General features: G+C 43.6%; 1 protein-coding gene and 3 non-coding genes across 4 annotated transcripts; 1 reads left to right on the forward strand and 3 right to left on the reverse strand.

Moving 5' to 3' along the window:
- Positions 1-2,722: 2,722 nt before the first annotated feature.
- TRNAL-UAA (transfer RNA leucine (anticodon UAA)) lies at positions 2,723-2,805 on the forward strand. The gene has a single exon. It is a non-coding gene; the product is annotated as a tRNA-Leu (tRNA).
- A 7,635-nt stretch (positions 2,806-10,440) lies between these two features.
- On the reverse strand, positions 10,441-10,514 carry TRNAI-AAU (transfer RNA isoleucine (anticodon AAU)). The gene has a single exon. It is a non-coding gene; the product is annotated as a tRNA-Ile (tRNA).
- A 2,204-nt stretch (positions 10,515-12,718) lies between these two features.
- On the reverse strand, positions 12,719-15,811 carry POM121L2 (POM121 transmembrane nucleoporin like 2). Its single transcript, XM_052647576.1, has one exon. The coding sequence runs from the start codon at positions 15,809-15,811 to the stop codon at positions 12,719-12,721; it is 3,093 nt and encodes a 1,030-aa protein (XP_052503536.1).
- A 1,892-nt stretch (positions 15,812-17,703) lies between these two features.
- Positions 17,704-17,775, reverse strand: TRNAM-CAU (transfer RNA methionine (anticodon CAU)). Its single transcript has one exon. It is a non-coding gene; the product is annotated as a tRNA-Met (tRNA).
- Positions 17,776-20,391: the final 2,616 nt, after the last annotated feature.

Below are 20,391 nucleotides of genomic sequence, written 5' to 3' on the forward strand. Positions count from 1 at the left end.
GATACTGAATGAGAGACAAGGGCCGAGACAGAGACGAAGAGAAAGAAAGAGAACAGACCAAGACACAGAGAGCAACAGAAATGAAGGTATTCAGAGAAACAGGAGCAGATTGAGAGATAATTAGAGACATTAGCAGCAGCAGCAGCAGCAGCAGCAGCAGCAGCACCTGTGATCTGTGCTAGGACTGATCCTCGGAAGAGATAATACAGTGTTACTCCTCAGGGTTCAGGCAGGAGGAGACTGAGGGGGGAGGGTCCAGTGAGAGGAGCAGTGAGAAGCAGAGAGAGACAGGTCAGGGTCTAAAGTCCAGAGACAGGCAGCAAGGCACCCAGCCCAGTACTTGAACAAAATTTGAGCCTGAGGCTGCTTTGCAGGGGGAGGAGATTAGCGTAAAGACCCATGTTCATTTGACATTTAACGTTTAAAATAATGATATTCTCATTGAGTTGTGGAGAAGGGAACAGCTACCCTCTCCAGGGTTCTTGTCTGGAGAATTCCATGGAGAGAGGAGCCTCTCAGGCTACAGTCCATGGGGTCCCAAAAAGTCGGACATGACTTTGTGACTGAACAACAATAGCACATTGAGAGCAGTTACTCGTATTTAGATAACTCTTCGTCTGTAAGAAAGCACTTTTAGTCAGGAATGAGGATATTTGCAGACACAGATGGTTTTACGCAGGACAGTTGCTAAATGTGAATTCCTGGGCATTTCCTCTTGCAAAACAAGCTACTTTCTCTTGTCCAATAAATGGAAACATGCTGGTCATACAGGAGATGGTGAGGGCGTGGCACCATCTAACCTGGCTCCCTTTTGCCAGCCCAAGCCAGATCTGCAGGTGCTGGGAGATTTTCTGTGAGGAAGTGGGGAGAATTTGGCAAGTTCAAACTCCAGGACTAGCAGATAGGAGGGGTATGCAAATTAGTATGCAAATGATAAGGCAAATCACTCAGAACTTTTTGTTTCTTACCGAATTCTCTATATCCCTCAATATGTGAGGTGACATCATTTTCTTTGTTTTGGATCAGGACAGTGCTTGCCTGGCAAACTGTGTTTGGAAGAATTCTCCCTCTCTGACTTTTTGGATGAGTCTGAGAAGGATGGGTCTTAATTCTTCTTTAAATGTTTGGTGGAATTCACTAGTGGAGCCATCTGGTCCTACACATTTGTTAGTTGAGAGGTTTCTGATTACTGATCAACCTCCTTCATAGTGATAGGGCTTTTCAGATTTTCTCTTTCATCATGAGTCAGTCCTGGTAGACTGTATGTTTCTGAGAATCTATTTTCTCTGTTGTCTAATTCGTTGATGTATTATTTAGTTTTAAGCAGGTACAGCAATCTGAATCTTTGTATTACCTTTGTGTGAAAAGGTTTCTTTGCCAGTTGGCTAGTCAGCTCAGTTGGTTGAAGCATGGTGGTAATGACACCAAGGATGTGGGTTCAGTCCCCATCTGGGCCAGTGCAAGCCTTTTGTTACATACTCACTGAATAATTTTGTTGCAGTCATCTAACAAATTGGAGATAACCTCACAGACATCAACTTGGGAATGAATGTTGACCTCATTTGTTCTTCAGCAGTGACACTACCTTCCTTCCCCTCCACCCCTGCCCCCAGCAAACACAGTCCCAGCAAAAAATGAAATTTCAGCTTTTCAGATTTGATAGAGGGGCATTGTCACCACTCACTGCTTGAAATCCAAAGCCTATGTTCATTTAAGGAGGGAGCAGTGCTGGTAAGGCACCATCCCTTTGAAAGAGCTGATGACTGATATTTTCTGGGAAGGGGCTTAGGGTAGAATTTCAGAGGGTCAGTGGATTGACATATTCTGTGGAAGCATGGTTCTTCTGGAGAGACTCTTGTTGTTTGGTTGGCACTCAAAGGGGTGTTTACTGAAGCGACTACATTCCTGGCTGGCTCATTTCAGAAAACAGGGGGTGACAGTGATTGGTTGTGCAAATGTTCACAAAATGATTATCATGGATAATCAACTGGTTTAAATTCAGGTCTGGTGGCTACTTGCTACCACTGCTATAGAACAGTCTTTTCCTAAGTTTGTGATTAGTATGTGTTTCAACATTTTACTTTGGCATAAAGCACACATTATTTGTTTGTTTAAATATATAAGTAACGTATAATAAAAATGTTTGCCAGAGTTAGGAAACAGATAATAGTGAAAGTTGCTCAGTCGTATCTGACCCTTTGTGATTTTATGAAATTATCCAGACCAGAATACTGGAGTGGGTAGCCTTTACCTTCTCCAGGGGATCTTCCCAACCAGGGGTCAAACCCATGTCTCCCACATTACGGGCAGATTCCTCACCAACTGAGCTATCAGGGAAGCTACAGGTATTAAAGAAATGAAAGGGGTCAAAAGGTACACATTTCCAGTAATTAAAAAAAAAAATAAGTTATGGAGATCTAAGGTACACTGTGGTAGTATCATTATTAATAACAATATTGTATTGAATATTTGGAAGTCCTTAAAAGAATAGATCCTAAAAGTTTTCATCACCAGAAAAAAATTTGTAACATATGCGGTGATGGATATTAACTAGACTTACTGTGTTTCATTGGTTTTTTTTTTCCAAGAAACATTAAAAGGATTTTTCTTTTTTAAACTTGGTCTCTAATCTCCTGTAAAATTATTCATAGTCTTCCAGGGACTAGCAAGTCTAATTAATTATAAGCCTGTAATATTGGATAGGTAGACCCTGGGGCCCACCACCGGGATGGCCGAGTGGTTAAGGCGTTGGACTTAAGATCCAATGGACATGTGTCCGCGTGGGTTCAAACCCCACTCCCGGTAGAGCTGCTTTTGTTGCTAAGTCATGTCCCACACTTTTGCGACCACATGGACTGTAGCCCGCCAGGCTCGTCTGGCCATTGGACTTTCACAGGCAAGAATTCTAGAGTGGGTTGCCATTTCCTTTTCCAGGGTATCTTTCTCACCCAGGGATCAAGTTACTTTAGCATGTATCTTACCTGAAAATGACAGTTTTTGTGCCAAATTGGACAATAGTCCAGCATGTAGTTGACTCTGAACTCTTTTTATCCAACCTGACAGGCTCTTTCTATAATGGGTGAATTTAGCTAATTTAGATATGATGTAAATGAAATACTTGTATTTTAAAAATCCACTCTCTTATTAATTGTTTTCTATGTGTTTTTTCCCTTTGTTCCTTTCTTTTATCTCTTTCTTCCCATCTAGAGCATTGCCTTATCATTTGTATGTCTTAACAAATCATTAGTGGTTTCCCTAGGGTTTTCTATATACAGCTACAACTAATCAAAATCTACCTTCAAATTATATCATGCTACTTACTGTACCATGTAAGAAGCTTGCAATAATATACTTCCTCCTATATTGTGTGTCATTGCTGCCACAGATTTTGCTTTCATGTATGCTATACCTGTACAGTATGTCACTACTACTTTTGCTTAATCCGGTCAGTCATTTTTAGAGTGATTAAAATTGGAAAAAATATTCCTTATATGTACCTCTATTTTATCCATTTCTGTGGATATTCATTACTTTGTATTTCCTCTCCCTGAGCCAAGTTTATAACATTTCCTATTTTGCAGGTCTGATAGAAACGCACTCCAGTTTTTGTTTGTCAGGAAAGACTTTAATTTCTTATTCAGTTCTGGAAGATAGTTTTTGCTTGGTAGAGAATTCTGGGTTTACAGATTTTACAAAATTAGCCTCTCATCACTTTCATATGTTATCCCATTATCTTCTGGCATACCTAATCTGATGAAAATTCTACTGTTTTGGATACAGAGCTAGCTAGCTAGGTATAGCTTGGAATTCTCTGACCTCGGAGCTGAGGTTTGATGTAGAGGTTTCCTCCACTATCAGAAAGTAGTTCAGTTCAGTTCAGCTGTTCAGTCGTGTCCAACTCTTTGTGTCTCCATCGACTGCAGCACGCCAGGCTTTCCTGTCCTTCACCAACTCTCGGAAGTTGCTCAGACTCATGTCCATCGAGTTGGTGATGCCATCCAAAAACAGAGTGGAAATGTTCCTGTGAAACATTTCACAAGTTGAATTGGCATGAAGAAGCGATTCCCTTAGCACCCTTCTTGCATACAGATGCACAAAATAAGTGGAAATGAAACACAGATGCTTATAGACATAGACATAGTTTAAAGCTATGGTGAGATGGCACCCCACTCCAATACTCTTGCCTGGAGAATCCCATGAACGGAGGAGCCTGGTAGGCTGCAGTCCATGGGATCTCGAAGAGTTAGACTCGACTGAGCGACTTCCCTTTCACTTCTCACTTTCATGCATTGGAGAAGGAAATGGCAACCCACTCCAGTGTTCTTGCCTGGAGAATCCCAGGGACGGGGGAGACTGGTGGGCTGCAGTCCATGGGATCTCGAAGAGTTAGACTCGACTGAGTGACTTCCCTTTCACTTTTCACTTTCATGCATTGGAGAAGGAAATGGCAACCCACTCCAGTGTTCTTGCCTGGAGAATCCCAGGGATGGGGGAGACTGGTGGGCTGCTGTTCCTGGGGTCATACAGAGTCGGACATGACTAAAGTGACTTAGCAGCAGCAGCCTTGACACTGAGATGCTGGGTTATAGTTCCTGGGGGAGGAACTTGGCAGTTCCACCCTGGCTGCTCCTGGTGAGCTCAGACTCTACAATAGGTAGTGAAGTCACTCCATTGTGTCCGACTCTTTGCCACTCCATGGACTGTAGTCCACCAGGCTCCTCAGTCCATGGGATTTTCCAGGCAGGAATATGGAGTGGGTTGCCATTTCCTCCTCCAGGGGATCTTCCCAAACCAGGGATCGAACCCGGGTCTCCTGCATTGCAAACAGACACTTTACCGTCTGAGCTACCAGGGAAGCAAAGCAAAAACAATGTAGGTCTTTCCAAAAAATGAAGTGGCAGCAAAGTGAACTTTTGAGAAGTGAGGAATATCTGTATTTCATTATCTTGGGAAAATACTTAGTCATTAACTCTCCCAATATCTTCTCTGCTCTTTTCTCTCTTTTCACCTTCTGAGATTCTGATTACAAATACGTTAATCAATAATTCTGAAGTGCTCTTTCTTTTCCCTTGATGTTTCAACTTGGGTAGTTTCTAGGCCTTCCTTCAAGTTTATCATTTATTTTTTCAGTTTCTATAGAGTCTACTAATTAGTCTATTGAAGACATCCTATGTCTCTTACTGTGTGTCTGTGTTTGAATTTAGGATATTTATTTGACTTTTAGTTTCCAACAATCTATTGAAATGTACCATCTGTTTATGCGTTGGGATAACAAAAGGACCTACTATGTTCCACTGGCATCTGAAATGGGAGTAGTCTAAAGGGACTAATCTTGTAACGTGTGGGATGTGATGCTATCTCCAGAAAAATAATGTCAGCATTGAGTTAAACTGTAGGACACTCAGCTAGTGTTGCAGAATTACTCGGTGGTGGTGGTGGTGGAGTACTCCCACATATTTACTGGCCAGACTTCTCTGAAGTAAAGTGTTCTTGTGAGTAGTGAAGAAGAAACACAGGAGGAAAAACAGTTTTGTTTTTTTCTAATGCACTTCTCAGCTCCAAATTCAGCCTTTTAGACTGCTTTTTGAAAAGGGGCCTGGGTTTTTTAAATATTTATTTTCTTGTCGGCAGAGGGTGCAGGAGAGACACAGTAGGAATAAGTTTTGCTTTCTGGTTCTAGGAGTTCCTGCAGCCATCAGCATCTTTGGTATCCAACTCTATTCTTTTGACTTTCACAATAGTAGAAAAAAGAAATTGAGTGTTCATTGATCCATTCAATTTATTGACCATTATGTGTGGTAAATATTCCAGGATGCAAAAAAGAATTAAGACTGGTTGTAGGGATTATACAAATAACAGTGGTTTCCAGTAACTGTTGGAGCACTCATTGAAAACTCTTAAACGGTAACATCATAGATTAAGGCCAAAATATCCAAAGATTGCAAAGCAGAGAGACTTTGATCCAGGCAGACTGCAGAATAATTCCCTGAGAGTACTGGTGGGGGTACAAACTCTGACAAGGGGAACTAGGAGAAAAAGGAAAGGACTGTGAGGTTAAACAATGATCTCCACCAGACACAAGATCTCCATGCAGTTTCTGGGAACGGGAAACTTCTGATTCATTGCTTCCATCTCCTCCTCTATTCTTTTCCACCTTCTCCACACACAAAATTTTTATTGAAGGTTTTTGAGAATATTTCTGGGTAGGAAAAGAAATGCCAGAGATGGAAGGCATCTGGAAACATCCCCTTTTACTTTTCATTTGTTGGTTTTAGCTTCTTGTTTGATTGCATTCATTCAATAATTCATTTGTAATTGTGGTCAGTTCAGTTCAGTTCAGTTCAGTTGCTCAGTCATGTCCGACTCTTTGCAACCTCATGAATTACAGCATGCCAGGCCTCCCTGTCCATTACCAACTCCCAGAGTTCACTCAGACTCACGTCCGTCAAGTCAGTGATGCCATCCAGCCATCTCATCCTCTGTCGTCCCTTCTCCTCCTGCCCCCAATCCCTCCCAACATCAGAGTCTTTTCCAGTGAGTCAGCTCTTCGCATGTAATTGTGGTAGGCATACCTCAATTGTTCACAGGCCAGTTGCTTGCATTTCAAGTCATTGCCAATAGGTCAAGAGTGAAAGTGAAAACAATAAAGCCTTTTGAAGAAAATGTAGCAAAATACTTCCATGCCTTTGAGATTAGCAAGTATATGTTAGACAGGACTAAGCTACACTGTGCCTTACAAAAACTGAACTCCTTTTTCCTCAGAAGTCCACTAAGAGAGAAAAACATTAGCCACAGACTGGAAGGAGATACTCCAGATAAAATTCACACATGTGAATTTGTTGGAGTTGGAGTCAGAGCAAGGTAAAGAAATGTTAAAATGCAGTAAGTACTTTAAAAGGCTGTAGTTGTGAGCATACACTGGAAAATCTTTGTTTTGAAGTTGTGAACCTTCATGAGGGCTGCTGCTGCTACTGCTTTTAAGTCGCTTCAGTCGTGTCCGACTCTGTGCGACCCCATAGACAGCAGCCCACCAGGCTCCCCCATCCCTGGGATTCTCCAGGCAAGAGCACTGGAGTGGGTTGCCATTTCCTTCTCCAATGCATGAAAGTGAAAAGTGAAAGAGAAGTCGCTCAGTCGTGTCCGACTCTTCGAGATCCCATGGACTGCAGCCTACCAGGCTCCTCCGTTCATGGGATTTTCCAGGCAAAAGTACTGGAGTGGGGTGCCATTGCCTTCTCCGTTCATGAGGGCAGTAGACTACAAAGGAAAGTTTTGTACTTCAGTAAGGTGACAAAAACCAGAAGAGTGAGCTGTTCCCGCCTAGTTTTTAACTGGGGACCTTTATGTATATAAAGCAAAGGTGCTGACCACTGCATCACAGAAACATCACCCCCAGCTTAGGTGTTCAAGTCTAATAAAATGGCTTTCTAGTTTCTTTGGTTGCAACCCCCCACCCCAGTCTAATAATTTTGAATATTTCTCTTGTAGAATGTTTTCACTCACAGTGCTTTGCTTTCCATCCTTTTAAAAACTTTGTTAAAATAGTAAAAATAAAAGGGAAAAACCCACCCAGCATTAACGTAATCTGAATTATTCAAGTTCAAAAAAGGAGTGATTAATATTGCCTGAAAAAAGTATGAGCGCTGTGAAGGCTCCACAAGAAAACATTGCATTGGCCATTGTTCTGTCTGAAAAACTTGGATTTTATAAAGGGACCACTGTGTGATAGATAACCTCAGTTTTGCCAGGCAAGATGTAACAAAGAGAAGTGGTTAAGATGTTTATTGACACAAATGGAAATATCTTAGGGTCAAGCCAGGAAAGAAAACATTTCAGGTGTGGTTTGAAACTTTGTGAGAGAAGCCCACTGAGCTTCAAGTTCAACCTAAACCATATAGCTCCATTTCAGATGTCTTTCATAGGTTGAAGATGAATGTTATTGGTCTGGTTTGCATTTCAGTATGGGAATGGGACTCTAGGAGAATATTCTGCAGGACAAGAATACACCATCTTGCACATATCACCACGTGAACATCTCTGCATGTCCCTCACCAAAAGAAGACATCAATCACATTCCTTCAGCTTTTAACAACTACCTATCATAGACCTACTCTCAATCAGGCATTTGTGTTGATGCTGACTTAAGTGGTGGCAAAAAAGACCTGCTTTCTATGAGAATTTTGAAAATTAAATTTTCATTTTGAAGTGATTTTCAAAAAGTTGCAAAGACAATAGAATTTCCTTATACCCATTACCCAGTTTTCTTTAATATTAGCTTCTTACATTACCATGGTACCTTTGTTAAAACTAAAAAACCAATGTTGATATTTTACTAATAACTAAACTCTTAACTTTGTCTATATCACACCTGTTCTTACATAATGTCCTTTCTCCTCCACCCCCTACTCCCCCACGCCCCCTCCACGACACCGCCCGACACCGCCAAGATCCCACGTTGTATTCAGCCTCCCCTGGTCTGTGATTGTTTCTTGGTGTGGATGAAGTATTTTTATAGAATACTTGACTATCTTCCAGTCTAGGTTTGTTTGATATTTTTCATGTGACAGCTTGAGGTTATAGGTTTTGGGGAGAGAACAAAGAGATAAAGCACTTGTCCCATCACTTTACATCAGATGTTACATGATAGGAGCATGGCTTACCATTGGTGATGGCAACTTTGATCATTTTTAAGGTAGTATTTGCCATTTTTCTCCCTTTTGAAGTTCTTATGTTTTCCTACTTCGTACTGGACTATTGGAGAAGGAAATGGCAACCCACTCCAGTATTTTTGCCTGGAGAATCTTTTGGACAGAGGAGCCTGGCAGGCTACAGTCCATGGGGTCGCAAACAGTCAAACACAACTGAGCAACTAACACTAACACTGGACTATTTAGAAGCTAGTCACTGAGTATGGCCCATATTCCAGAAGGGAGGGAAGTAAGCTCCATGGATGGGTCTTGGGTGTGTCGGGGGGATTATTTACTTACTTAGGTTGGAATTCTTTCTTAAAGGAAAAGTATCCTTTCTGCTGTATTCACTGACTTATTTTTCAATCATTTATTTATATCAGTATGGATTTATGAATACGTATTTTACACTGCAGTTTGGATTATAATCCCAAACCATATTGTTTGTAGTTCTAAGTGTTCCAGGTTTGGCCATTGACAGCTGTTTCTCTCTTATAAAAAGACAATTCAGTTCAGTTCAGTTCAGTCACTCAGTCGTGTCCAACTCTTTGTGACCCCATCAACTGCAGCACTCCAGGCTTCCCTGTCCTTCATCAACTCCTAGAGCTTGCTCAAACTCATGTCCATTGAGTCGGTGATGCCATCCAACCATTTCATCCTCTCGTCCACTTCTCCTGCCTTCAATCTTTCCCAGCATCAAGGTCAGTTCCAGTGAGTCAGTTCTTCACATCAGGTGGCCAAAGTATTGGAGTTTCACCTTCAGCATCAGTCCTTCCAATGAATATTCAGGGTTGATTTCTTTTAGGATGGACTGGTTGGATCTCCTTGCAGTCCAAGGGACTCTCAAGAGTCTTCTCCAACACCACAGTTCAAAAGCATCAGTTCTTTTGTGCTCAGCTTTCTTTGTAGTACAACTCTCACACTCAAACATGACTACTGGAAAAACCATAGCTTTGACTAGACAGACCTTTGACTCTTTGCTAAAGAGACGATTAAAGAAGCTGTTTTTAGCTGGTGGTTCAGATGGTAAAGATCTGACTGCAATGCAATGTGGGAAGCCACGGTTCCATCTCTGGGTGGGGATGATACCCTGGATAAGGGAATGGCTTCCCACTCTACCTGAATAATTCGATAGAGAGAGGAGCCTGGCGGGCTACTGTCCAACTTTCACTTTTCTTTTCTTTACTGCTGTGCTGATATTAATACTTTTTTCCACCTGTCATTTAAAAAACCTTGTTTCATCCTTTGCTGAACTAGTTAAAACCTAAGTGTGGAAGTGTAGAAAGCGACGATGGTTTCACAGTTTATTTATAGATGAATATAGTACAAGAAGTTCAGTTTCTTTGCAGAATCAGTTATCCAGTGGAAAAACATGCCCAGAGCCACTCTACTTTCCTTGCTAGTCACTCACTGCTATGCTTTCGCCCTGCAGATGGGGTTCAATGTGTTGCGCTTGGTCCCTCAATCATGTCTGACTCTTCACGACTCATGGACTGTAGCCCGCCAGGCTTCTTTGTCCTTGGGACTGTCCAGGAAAAAACACTGGAGTGGGTTGCCATTCCCTTCTCCAGGCAGGGATGGAACCTGGGTCTTCTGCATTTCAGGCGGATTCTTTACAGGACTTCTACCTTCGGGGAAATCAAGGATTTCAACCAGCTTTATCTCTCAGACAGTAATTGTGACACCCCAGTGGATATGAGACCAGAATTCTCATCTGTGTGTAAATGTAACAAAAATATCACCTCATGCCAGTTAGTCCATACGGGGATCAAACCCGCGACCTTGGCGTTATTAGCACCACGCTCTAACCAACTGAGCTAACCGGCCACCTGAAGCTTGTCCTGTTCCTCTTCACCCAATTAAATAAAAATGAAACGAAATGGTTTCTTCAAATTCTTGGGGGCAGGAGGCTGGGAATGCCGGGAGAGAAACGAACACAAAAACCCGAAACAACCAAAAACTACAATTAATTTTTACAATCTTCACATTGTTCCTATTTCAGTCTTCCCCTATCTTGGAGTTAGGAAAGAAAAAGAGAAAAAAACATTTGGCCTCCGTGAACTGTAGTTCTTTGGGGCCTGGCTCAAACTATTCTGATTGTGATTGTTAATCAGGCAATTACCTCTGTCTGCTTGTTGGTGTCTCCACAGTCTACCACACATTTCCAGCCTCCAGTCTGTCTCCGTTTGATTCCTTCCTCACAGGGCAACTAGAGCAATGTAAACCCAAACTTGTGTTTTTCCTAACTTAAAATCTTTCCAGGATTCTCCATTGTATTTGGAACCCTATCCACACCGCTGGACGTGGTTTATAGCATATCTATGATCTGCCCCTGCTTCTCCCAAAGCTTGTCAGACTCCTTGAACAGTTATCCCAACAGATCTGCTCTGTTTTCTGGATGATCCTCTGAAGGTGTTTTATCTTTGGTCTGTGATACCCTTCCCCAGTTTATTCCCAGAATACACACCTTAAAACAGAAATCAAGTTCAAAGACTTCTTTGGTAAGATGAACTTCTGTCTTCTGCTTACATTCCCCCAGCCTTTGTCATTTATTTTGAAATCACTGGCTACTGACCAATCAACAAGCTAAACTATTATCTCCAAAGCAGGAGTTTCCATCTCCTCTGAATGTCTGGTGCAAAGAACAATACAGGGCATATAGCCATCACTATATAAATGCTAAATTATCATGTAAAGAGTAGTAGAAAGGGTCTCATACTTTTTCTCTTATCCCGCCCCACTCTATAAGACAGCAATCCTGGATTGTGGAATGTCTTTAAAAGGTGAAATAGCATGAATATTTAGAGTCATATATACCTGGGTTAGAGTTCTAACTTTGGTGATTTGCTGTAGGGAGGGATAAGTGAGCACAGAATTTGGAGCCAAGAGGATTTAAGTCCCAAATTTAACCTTTACTAACTGGTTGAGATTGGGCAAGTTTCTCAGTATCTCTCTGCCTCAGAATAGACGTGAGTTGGATAGTAATTCCTATACCATAAACTCATGTCAACAATTTACTTTTATTGTATCAACCAATTTGAGATGGTTTATTTTTCCAATTATGTCTCTTTCAAGGTATCCATAAAGCAGGAGATAGATGTATTCATGGAGTCATTCTTGCCTTTTTTTTTCATTAGGATGATAAGTGCTAAGGAATATGTTGAGGCATACTCATAGACCTCACATTGGTTATGTACTTTTTCTCTTTTATTCCTCAGGTCCAAGAGTTTTACTGCACTACCTACCCCAGCTAGGAGAGATGTGAATGTAAAGGGTGACTATATAAGGTATTATACAAATTAAAAGAAAAAAATGAAATGTAAGCTTTGGTTCCCTAACTGAGCATTTCTGGCTCATACTGGAGGAATTATGACCTATGGTGTAAAGAGCAGAAGCAAGATTGCACCACTGTGTCTTTTTCTCCCCAACCCTCCTGCGGGTACTCTCATGGGTTAACCACTGATCCTCAAGGAAAAGTTGGATTCAAGGTCAAACTGCATTAAAAGCTTCTCCAAAAATATATAAAAGTTAAAAAAATAAAAGCGTCTCTGAAAACCAATTGAGGAACAAAGGTGAGAGAAATGAGGACTTGGTTGCCCTAGGGAATCAGATAAAGGAACCACTTCTTTGAGCCAAATTAAAGAAGGCTGAGATTTAGAAAGAATCTATTCCACCTTCCAGAGTTGCAAGAGGGCTGTATTTGTTGCCTCCCTGTCATGTCTGTTCCCAGAAAAAAAGCAGGAGGCAGAGTCCTGATTGAGCTCATCCTTGACACAGAAAGAAATGGGCAGGGAGGGGAAGGCAAGGCTCTGTTCAGTCCCAAAGATTTAGTTCCACTCAGTTCCATTCTGCTATTATCACTGATACTTTAGTCTTTCATCGTCTTCTAGAATGTAGATTAGGACCACAAGGCGAATGTGCAAAGCTCCCACCTTAGATCTCAGGTATTTTTGCTATAGAGACTTAGAAGATGCTGAGGGAATTCACTACACTGAGGTCCACATCACAGTATGAATGGCAAGGAACACAGGTTATTTCTTATGGGAATGATGCCTTCGAGAATGCCCTTGCTCCCTGTTCCTTGAGGTTTTTGATTTTGTGCCAATGGGAAATGATGAGGCTGGCGATCTGAAAGATCCTTTTCCAACAGAGCCCTGGGGAGGTGAAGAATGCATCCCAAAGCCAAAACTGCTGCCTGCCTTGACTGGTCCAAGGACAGGAGTGCTCTGAGCAAAAGGATCCATGGAAGGGCCCCTAAACATAGTTTTTCTTGCAGAAATGTTGGCCCTCCCCAAGGCAAAAGGTGTGCCCTGGCTGGTCAGGCCCTGGTTTTTTGGGCCCCAGCCTTTACCCAAGGGTGTGATGGTGCTAGTTGTCCCACTTGGCACTGCTCCAGTGCTGAATGCTCTGGAGTTGGAACTCATGTCTGGAGTAGTCACACTGACCCCAGTCTCACCACAGTCCATAGGGGTTACTAATCCCCCAAAGTCAAAAGGTCTCGGGGCTGTGCTACCAAACACCGAGCCACAAGCCCCAGTCCGGTGGGTTGGGGTAACAACTCCAAAACCATTTGTATTAGCCTGACCAAAGGGAAAAACTATTGGAGTGTTGTTAACATCTGGCCGGAGGTTGGTAGGGATGCAAAAGGTGGAGGCTGATGGTGCCAAACCTCCAAAGGTTGACTGAGTGGGACTGTTGAAGGATGGTTGAATCAGAGTTTGTGCTGGGATTGAGGATGCCACTGTTGAGTTTCCAAAAATGAGAGAGCTACTGAAGCTTGGGCCAAGGGGTGGTTGGGGGGCTCCTTGCTTCTGCCCATATGTAATCCCAAATGTAGGCTGGGGAGTTGCTCCCAGGGATAGTGGAAAAGGTGGCCTTGGGCCTGACCCCAAGGGAATTGTGAATGCTGAGGTTGAACTGGAGATCCTGGATGACAATGCAGGCTGGTTGGTGTTTCCTAGGGCTGAGGTGGACAGAGAGCTAGCCCTAAAATTGGCAGTGCTCCTGGTAGGGGATATTTGGACAGCGCTGGGAAGAACCTGGCTAAAGATAGTGACTGTGTGTACAGTAGGGATGGTAGGACGTTGGCATGGTGGCAAAATGAAGCCTGCAGCTGGGGAGAAACTGGCCTTGAAGGCACAGGCAGCCCCAAGAAGGAAAGTGTGGCAAGTGGAAGGGATGGAGTAAGTGTTGCCCATGGTACTGGTAACATTCACTACACCAAAATCCAAAGGTGGTTTAAAAGAGTCTTTGGATGTGCTAGCTGGTGTGGTGGACATGACTACAGAGGTAGCCTTGACCAGGCCATGGAAGAGATGGGTAGAAGCAGGGGTAGGTGGAGGAGAGGCCTGCTTGAAAGAGAAAGGAGCTATCATGGGCATAGTTTTAAGTGGCCTTACACTGCCAAAGATAGGCCTGAAAGTGGGAGTTAAGGTACCCGGAGCTGAAGATGGAGCAGCTGTGACTGAAATTCTAGAGTATAAGGAGGTCCCAGTCTCACTATTGGGTGGGAGCCCCAAAATGGGTTTTGACATGTGGTCAGCAGAAGCTGCAACAGGAGGCACAGATGCAGGAGGATGGGGAGCTGGGTTGCTCATCAGTCTAGGTGAAGTACTTTGCATAGTGGGGGCTGTAGAGATAACAGCAGATGAGTCCAGGTGCGCGGCAGCCTGAGAAGTCAAAGGTAGCCGTGTGGTGCCAGTGACTGGTGATGTGGGAGAAACAGGGGTCAGATGGATGAAAGTAGCTGGGAGTTTTGAGTCCGAAGAGATGCCTGAAAGGGGGTCTGACTGTGAGCACCCAAATGGGGCTGGCAGGCTTGTTGTTGTCAAAGGTGAATGGGCTGCACTGATTACCTCTCCAGTGGGTTGTGGGAAGGCTGGTGGACCTGGAGACTTCTGTAACTTATTTAAATTTTCCAACTGAGGATCAGTGCCCTGGGCTGGAGCTGTGCCTGCAGAAGGCAGGGTGAGAGATAGGGAAGACTGAATAGCAGACCTAGACTCAGAGGCAGAGTCTGTGGTGATCTCAGTTGTATTCTCTCTGGCTTTGTTGTTTGATTGGAGTCCAGCTTTCTTCCCTAACGCCAGGTCTTCAGGGACTGGATGACCAAGCTGGGGAGGTGGAGTGAGAGACAGCAGGTTTTCAGGGCTAGATGGAAGCAGTGGAATCTGATTTTGCTGTCCAGAGCTTCCAGATGTTTCTGGGGACTCGTCTGATACCAGTGGGACTGGAGGGTGAGACTGATGACCTTTTTCTTCCTTTTTTACTGGCCACTCTGGTATCTGGAGTGATGCACTGGGAATACTTTTCTTCCAAGGTTCCGAGAAACCTCGAGAAGAGCTGAAAGAGCTTGTGATAGCATTTCTTTTGGAGTTAAGGGAGTCGCCTGTGTGTGTGCTGGTCAAGGAGTCCATGGAGGAACAACTGGGCCTTTTATTCAAGCTGTGATCTGAGCTCCAAGGGTTGAGGCTTCTCTTCAGAGGCCCAGGCCTGGGCACAAAAGAAGTGAGGACTCCCTCTTTCACCAGAGGTTTAAATGCAGATGGTCTGGTCTCTGGAATACTTCTCTTACAGTCAAAGCTCTCATGAAACAGTGGTTCTTCGAACCTCACTTTCCCCTTCTTGCACTCTTTGAGGGCCCTCAGCACCGTTTCCTTTGCACAGGGGTCTGGGAGCCTCTCAGAGGGCGAAGACCCTGCAGAGTTGATTACCTCTTCTGGGGAAGCGGAGGGGGGCACTGTCCGCTCAGGAGGAACGATCTTGATGGTCACTGGGCTCCATATTGCCCTGGGGTGCCGCAGAGACCAGACACTTCGCTTGAAGTAACCTTCCCACCAGTCTGAGGGAAGAGGCCCCATGATAGAATTCTGGCATCTCTTCATGGGAAAGCGCCTCCAAGCCTCACTGACCATCCACGCGGTGGGGTTGGTAGGAACCCAGTCCGGCGGCCTCCTCGCAGGTCTGTGTCGAGGGGCAGGGTGGGCACGATGGACATGCTGAATCCGGTAGACTTGATGAAGGGACTGAGTTGGCCGGCGGTTCACTGGCCTCTCCGACAAGTCTGTGCGCCCTTCTGCTGGGGATGATGGCGAAAGTCCCAGCTTGCTCAGGTAACTGCCCATGCGGATCAATGAAGCGGAGTCGGTGACTTGGATTTAGGGTTTCCGCTCCCGAGGTTTCCCGACGACCCAGCCGCGGTCGAAGTGCGCAGTGTTCGGATGACAGTTGGCATCGCGGCACGAGGAAAGAGCAAGGGTCTCGGGGCGCTCCACATCCTCCAGGTCCGGTATCCGAAAGTCAGCAGCCGGTTAAAACAGAGGACACACGGCACGTCGGCGGTTGGGGTGGCCTGCTCGGCTATTTTGAGGCAGAAGCTGGACGCTCGGGCCTCTGTTCTCTCCTCTCCAGGTTGCAGCGCGCGGCAGGCGGAGAGGGATTGGAGAGGAAGCGCGCGGCCGGAGTTCACCCAGGCACGCAGAGCTAGAGCTGGGCAGGCGCGGAGTCTCCAGATTACCGCAGCGGCCGGCAGGAAGGGGCCAGGCTGCGGGAGGCTGGCCTGATCCATGCGCCCTCCTGTTCCCTGGAGTCGGAATAATGAGTGCAGTCCGAGCCCCGCAGGGTGAGTCGGGGTGGGGGAGCTCGCGGGAGCGCAAGACTGGAGGCTCGGACGCGAGGATCTGTGCAGCCCAGACTGCATTCTTGGCGCCAGCAGCCGGGAGCAACTCAAGCGGGAGTTGCTAGGTGGGGATTCCCGCACTTCTTTCCTTTGCCTTTTTGTTCCTGCAGCCAGTAGGGGTCAGTCATTGACTCGTGGATGATAAACGCCGGACGCAGCCCCACCATCCAGGGTCGCCCCCCGGAGACTGAATCCGGCCCTCCAATTGTTCGTACTGCTTCTACAGGCGCTGCAGCAGTCTGGAGGGGTCTCGAGACTTCGGACTGAGCCAAAGGGATTACCTGTCTGCGAGCCGCGAACCTGAGCGCCTCCGCAGGCACCCGGCTTAGTCGCTAGCTCAGCCACCCAGACTCTCTCTTCATTTGCGATCTTCACCTAACCCAGTGCGGTCGAAGCTTTCGGAGGGGAGCAAAAGAGTGGGAGATTTAATTTGAGGCTGAATATTCAGACTAAGCCAGGGTGAACTAGGGGACTAACATTCTGAGAAATTAAGAAACAACGTTTTAAGATTCTAGACCAACTCCTAATAATAAAATTGGCATGGATTGAAGACAACTCTTTAAAGAAAGATCATTTCAAGGTTAAGTTAAGGAACTCGGAGAGAGGGTTCCCTTCAAAACCCACACGGTCCAAAAATGGGTCCAGACATTTCGCACTTCATCGATCTCTTTCTCCTTGAACTTGCATTTCTATAGAATCCTATGCCAATATAATGTATGTTTATGCTTAAAGTCTTTATTCGATCATCCTACTATACTAGTCTGTACCAAACAAGTATAAAGATTGAAATCTGAAATTTTAATATTTAGTGATACCACAAATCTGTTATAAGCAAATTTGGGGTTTAATTTATATTTGCATTTACTAATAGAATACAATCAATCAAAACATCTTGAGTAGGTAATAAGTTGAAAAACCTCTTTACTGGAAGATGTAACAGAAGCAAATATGGAATTTATCACTTCTTGCTCCATGAGGTAGCATACAATGTACAAGACCACCTGGACAGAAAGAATATTTCCAATCGCTCTTCTTCTGGACACCAGGGATGGAAGGAATTTTACAATTCGGAGTAGTGTGCCACTTCAGATAGAAGAGTTTGGAATTGCCTAGTAGGAGAATCGTGGGATTTTAAAGTAAGGTGGGAAACAACCCAAATTAGAGGATTACCAAACTCGTGAATTTTTATTGATTAAACATGGAAGATGTAGAAATTGACTTGGTTTCTGTTCTTGTATCCTGGAATAAAGTTGGAATAAAGTTTAGCGTAAATCAGTCAGTTCAGTCGCTCAGTCGTGTCCGACTCCTGGCGAGAATAAACAGGTGTAAAAACCTCCCTAGCAGAGGATGGTTTCGATCCATCGACCTCTGGGTTATGGGCCCAGCACGCTTCCGCTGCGCCACTCTGCTGGTCTCTTAAGCGGTCTCACTGTTTTTCCTTTCAATGATTATATCACCGTTTGTGCTACATATATTTCCTTTCATTCTGATGGTTTCCGCCTCACCTCTCCTCTCCCTTACACATAGAAGATCCGCTCTTCCATAATCAGATGACCTCGGATCATCACCTCCAGATCTGCAATTTTCCAATCTGCCAAAGAGTGACCAAGCTTATCAATGTACCCCTCCCCAGCACCTTTCCCCCTCCCTGAAGCCGCTATGTATGTATGCACGCACGAGAGCTCAGTCGTGTCCAACTCTTTGCGACCCCACGGACTGTAGCCCACCTGGTTCCTCTGCTCATGGGATTTCCCAGGCAAGAATACTGGAGTGGGTTGCCATTTCCTTCTCCAGGAGAATCTTTCCGACCTAGGGATCAAGCCCACATCTCTTGAATCTTCTGCGTCGGTAGGCGGGTTCTTTACCTGGAGCCGCTAGCCGCTCAGAAAAAGCAGAGGAAGCGCCCGCGGAGCAAAACTCAGGATGGACACTTCTCGGGGAGAATCTCGAAAGTCGTGTAGCCAACTCTGGTGCCATCAGACAGGAATTGTGTTAACCATCTCCTGTGTTGTTTGTCGAAAGTCTCATAGACAATCGTTTGAATAAAAGATGCTTTATTCACTTGCAAGGGGGCAAGATTTTCACAAGGACGGTGCGCCTGCAATAAAGTTAACTCAATTTATTGTTCAAATTATTACACGGGGGTCACAATTTCGATTGCATCTCGTTTGGGGTCATTTCGACTTAAAAAAAATGATTTTTTCTTTCTTTCTTTCTTTTTTTTTTTTTTTAAAGATAGACCCATCTTTTTCCCGTGTTAGAGAGCAGAACCTTTGGAAAGTTCCTGAACATAGCTCTTGTTTGCAGCTGCCTTTGTGACGTCTCTAGAGAGGGCCCATCTGGAAGGTAAAAAGCCTTTTATCTTTCTTTAGTACTGTGAGCTGAAGCCTTCTCTGATATATTAGACTGGACATTTCCACTAGCATTTCATTAGTCTAGCTAAGCCACATGGCCAAGTCCATGAGGAAGACAAAGTATGTATGTTATACCATAAATACATTATTCCAATGAAATAATAATTATAAATTCACATGAAATTATAAATACTTATAAATTCACATGAAGTTGCAAAGATAATGTATTGAGGTTTCATGTATCAATAGTTCATTCTTTTTTTTTTTAACTGTTGAATAATGTTCCATAGTATAGATATAGCAGTTTTTAACCTATTCACCTATTAAGGAACATTTTGGTTGTTTTCAGGTTTTGAGCTATTATGAATAAAGCTTCTATAAATAATAATGTACACAGTTTTGTATGGATATAAGTTTTCATTGTTCCGAGATAAATGCTTAGGAGTGAAATTGCTGAGTTGTATGGTGTGTGTTTAGTTCTTTAAGAAACTGACAAACTGTTTTTCAGAGTGGTTTTACCATTCTACATTCCCATAAGCAATGTATGACAAATCCAGTTTCTCTGCATTCTTGCCAACCTTTAGCAGGTGTTAAACTGGTAATTTATTATTTTATCTCTTATAATAGATGTGTAGTGATATCTCATCATGGTCTTTATTTATATTTCCTAAATGACTAGTGATATTGAACATCTTTTCATGTGCTTATTTCCCATTTGTATATCCTCTTTGGTAAAATGTCCCTTCATGTTTTTTGCCCATTTTCTAATTGGATTGATTGTTGTTTTAAAAAGGAGTTTTGAGAGGTCTCTGTCAGATATGTTATCTGCAAATATATTCTCCCAGTCTACAACTCTTTTTAAATTTTCTCAGCAGAGTCTATTGCAGAGTGAAAGTTTTTCATTTTGATGAAATCCAGTTAGTCAAGTTTGTCTTTTATGGACTGTGTGTTTGGTGTTATGCCTATTATCTCTCTATCAAGCACCAAGTCCCCCAAATATTCTCTAATTTTTTCCCCAAAAGTTTTAAAGTTTTATGTTTTATTTTAAATCTATAAAGCATTTTCAGTTAATTTTTAAATAAAATATGAGATGTAAGCTGAGGTTTACTTCTTTTGACTATAGATATCCAATTCTTGTTCAGTCACTCATTCATATCCAACTCTTTGTGACCCCATGGATGGCAATTCACCAGGCTTCCCTGTCCTTCACTGTCTCTGGGAGTTTGCTCAAACTCATGTCCATTGAGTTGATGATGCCAACCAATCATCTCATCCTCTGTCACTTCCTTCACCTCATGTCCTCAATCTTTCCCAACATCAGGGTCTTTCCAGCGAGTCGGCTCTTCACATCAGGTGGCCAAAGTATTGGAGCTTCAGCTTCAGCATCTGTCCTTCCAATGAATATTCAATGATTTCCTTTAGGATTGGTTGGTTTGATCTTCTTGCTGTTCACAGGACTCTCAAGAGTCTTCTCCAGCACCACAGTTCGAAAGCATCAGTTCTTTGGCATTTAGTCTTCTTTGTGGTCCAGCTCTCACATCCATACATGACTGCTAGAAAAACCATAGCTTTGACAAGACAGATCTTTGGTGGCAAAGTTACATCTCTGCTTTTTAATATGCCATCTAGGTTTATCATAGTTTTTCTTCCAAGGAGCAAGCATCTTAATTTG

The sequence above is a fragment of the Budorcas taxicolor genome, chromosome 11 (assembly GCF_023091745.1).
Source record: "Budorcas taxicolor isolate Tak-1 chromosome 11, Takin1.1, whole genome shotgun sequence".
Taxonomy (NCBI): domain Eukaryota; kingdom Metazoa; phylum Chordata; class Mammalia; order Artiodactyla; family Bovidae; genus Budorcas; species Budorcas taxicolor.

What these genes read in the sequence shown, in the direction of transcription:
- POM121L2 (XM_052647576.1), bottom strand. Translation starts at nt 15,811, where the DNA reads ATGGGCAGTTACCTGAGCAAGCTGGGACTTTCGCCATCATCCCCAGCA.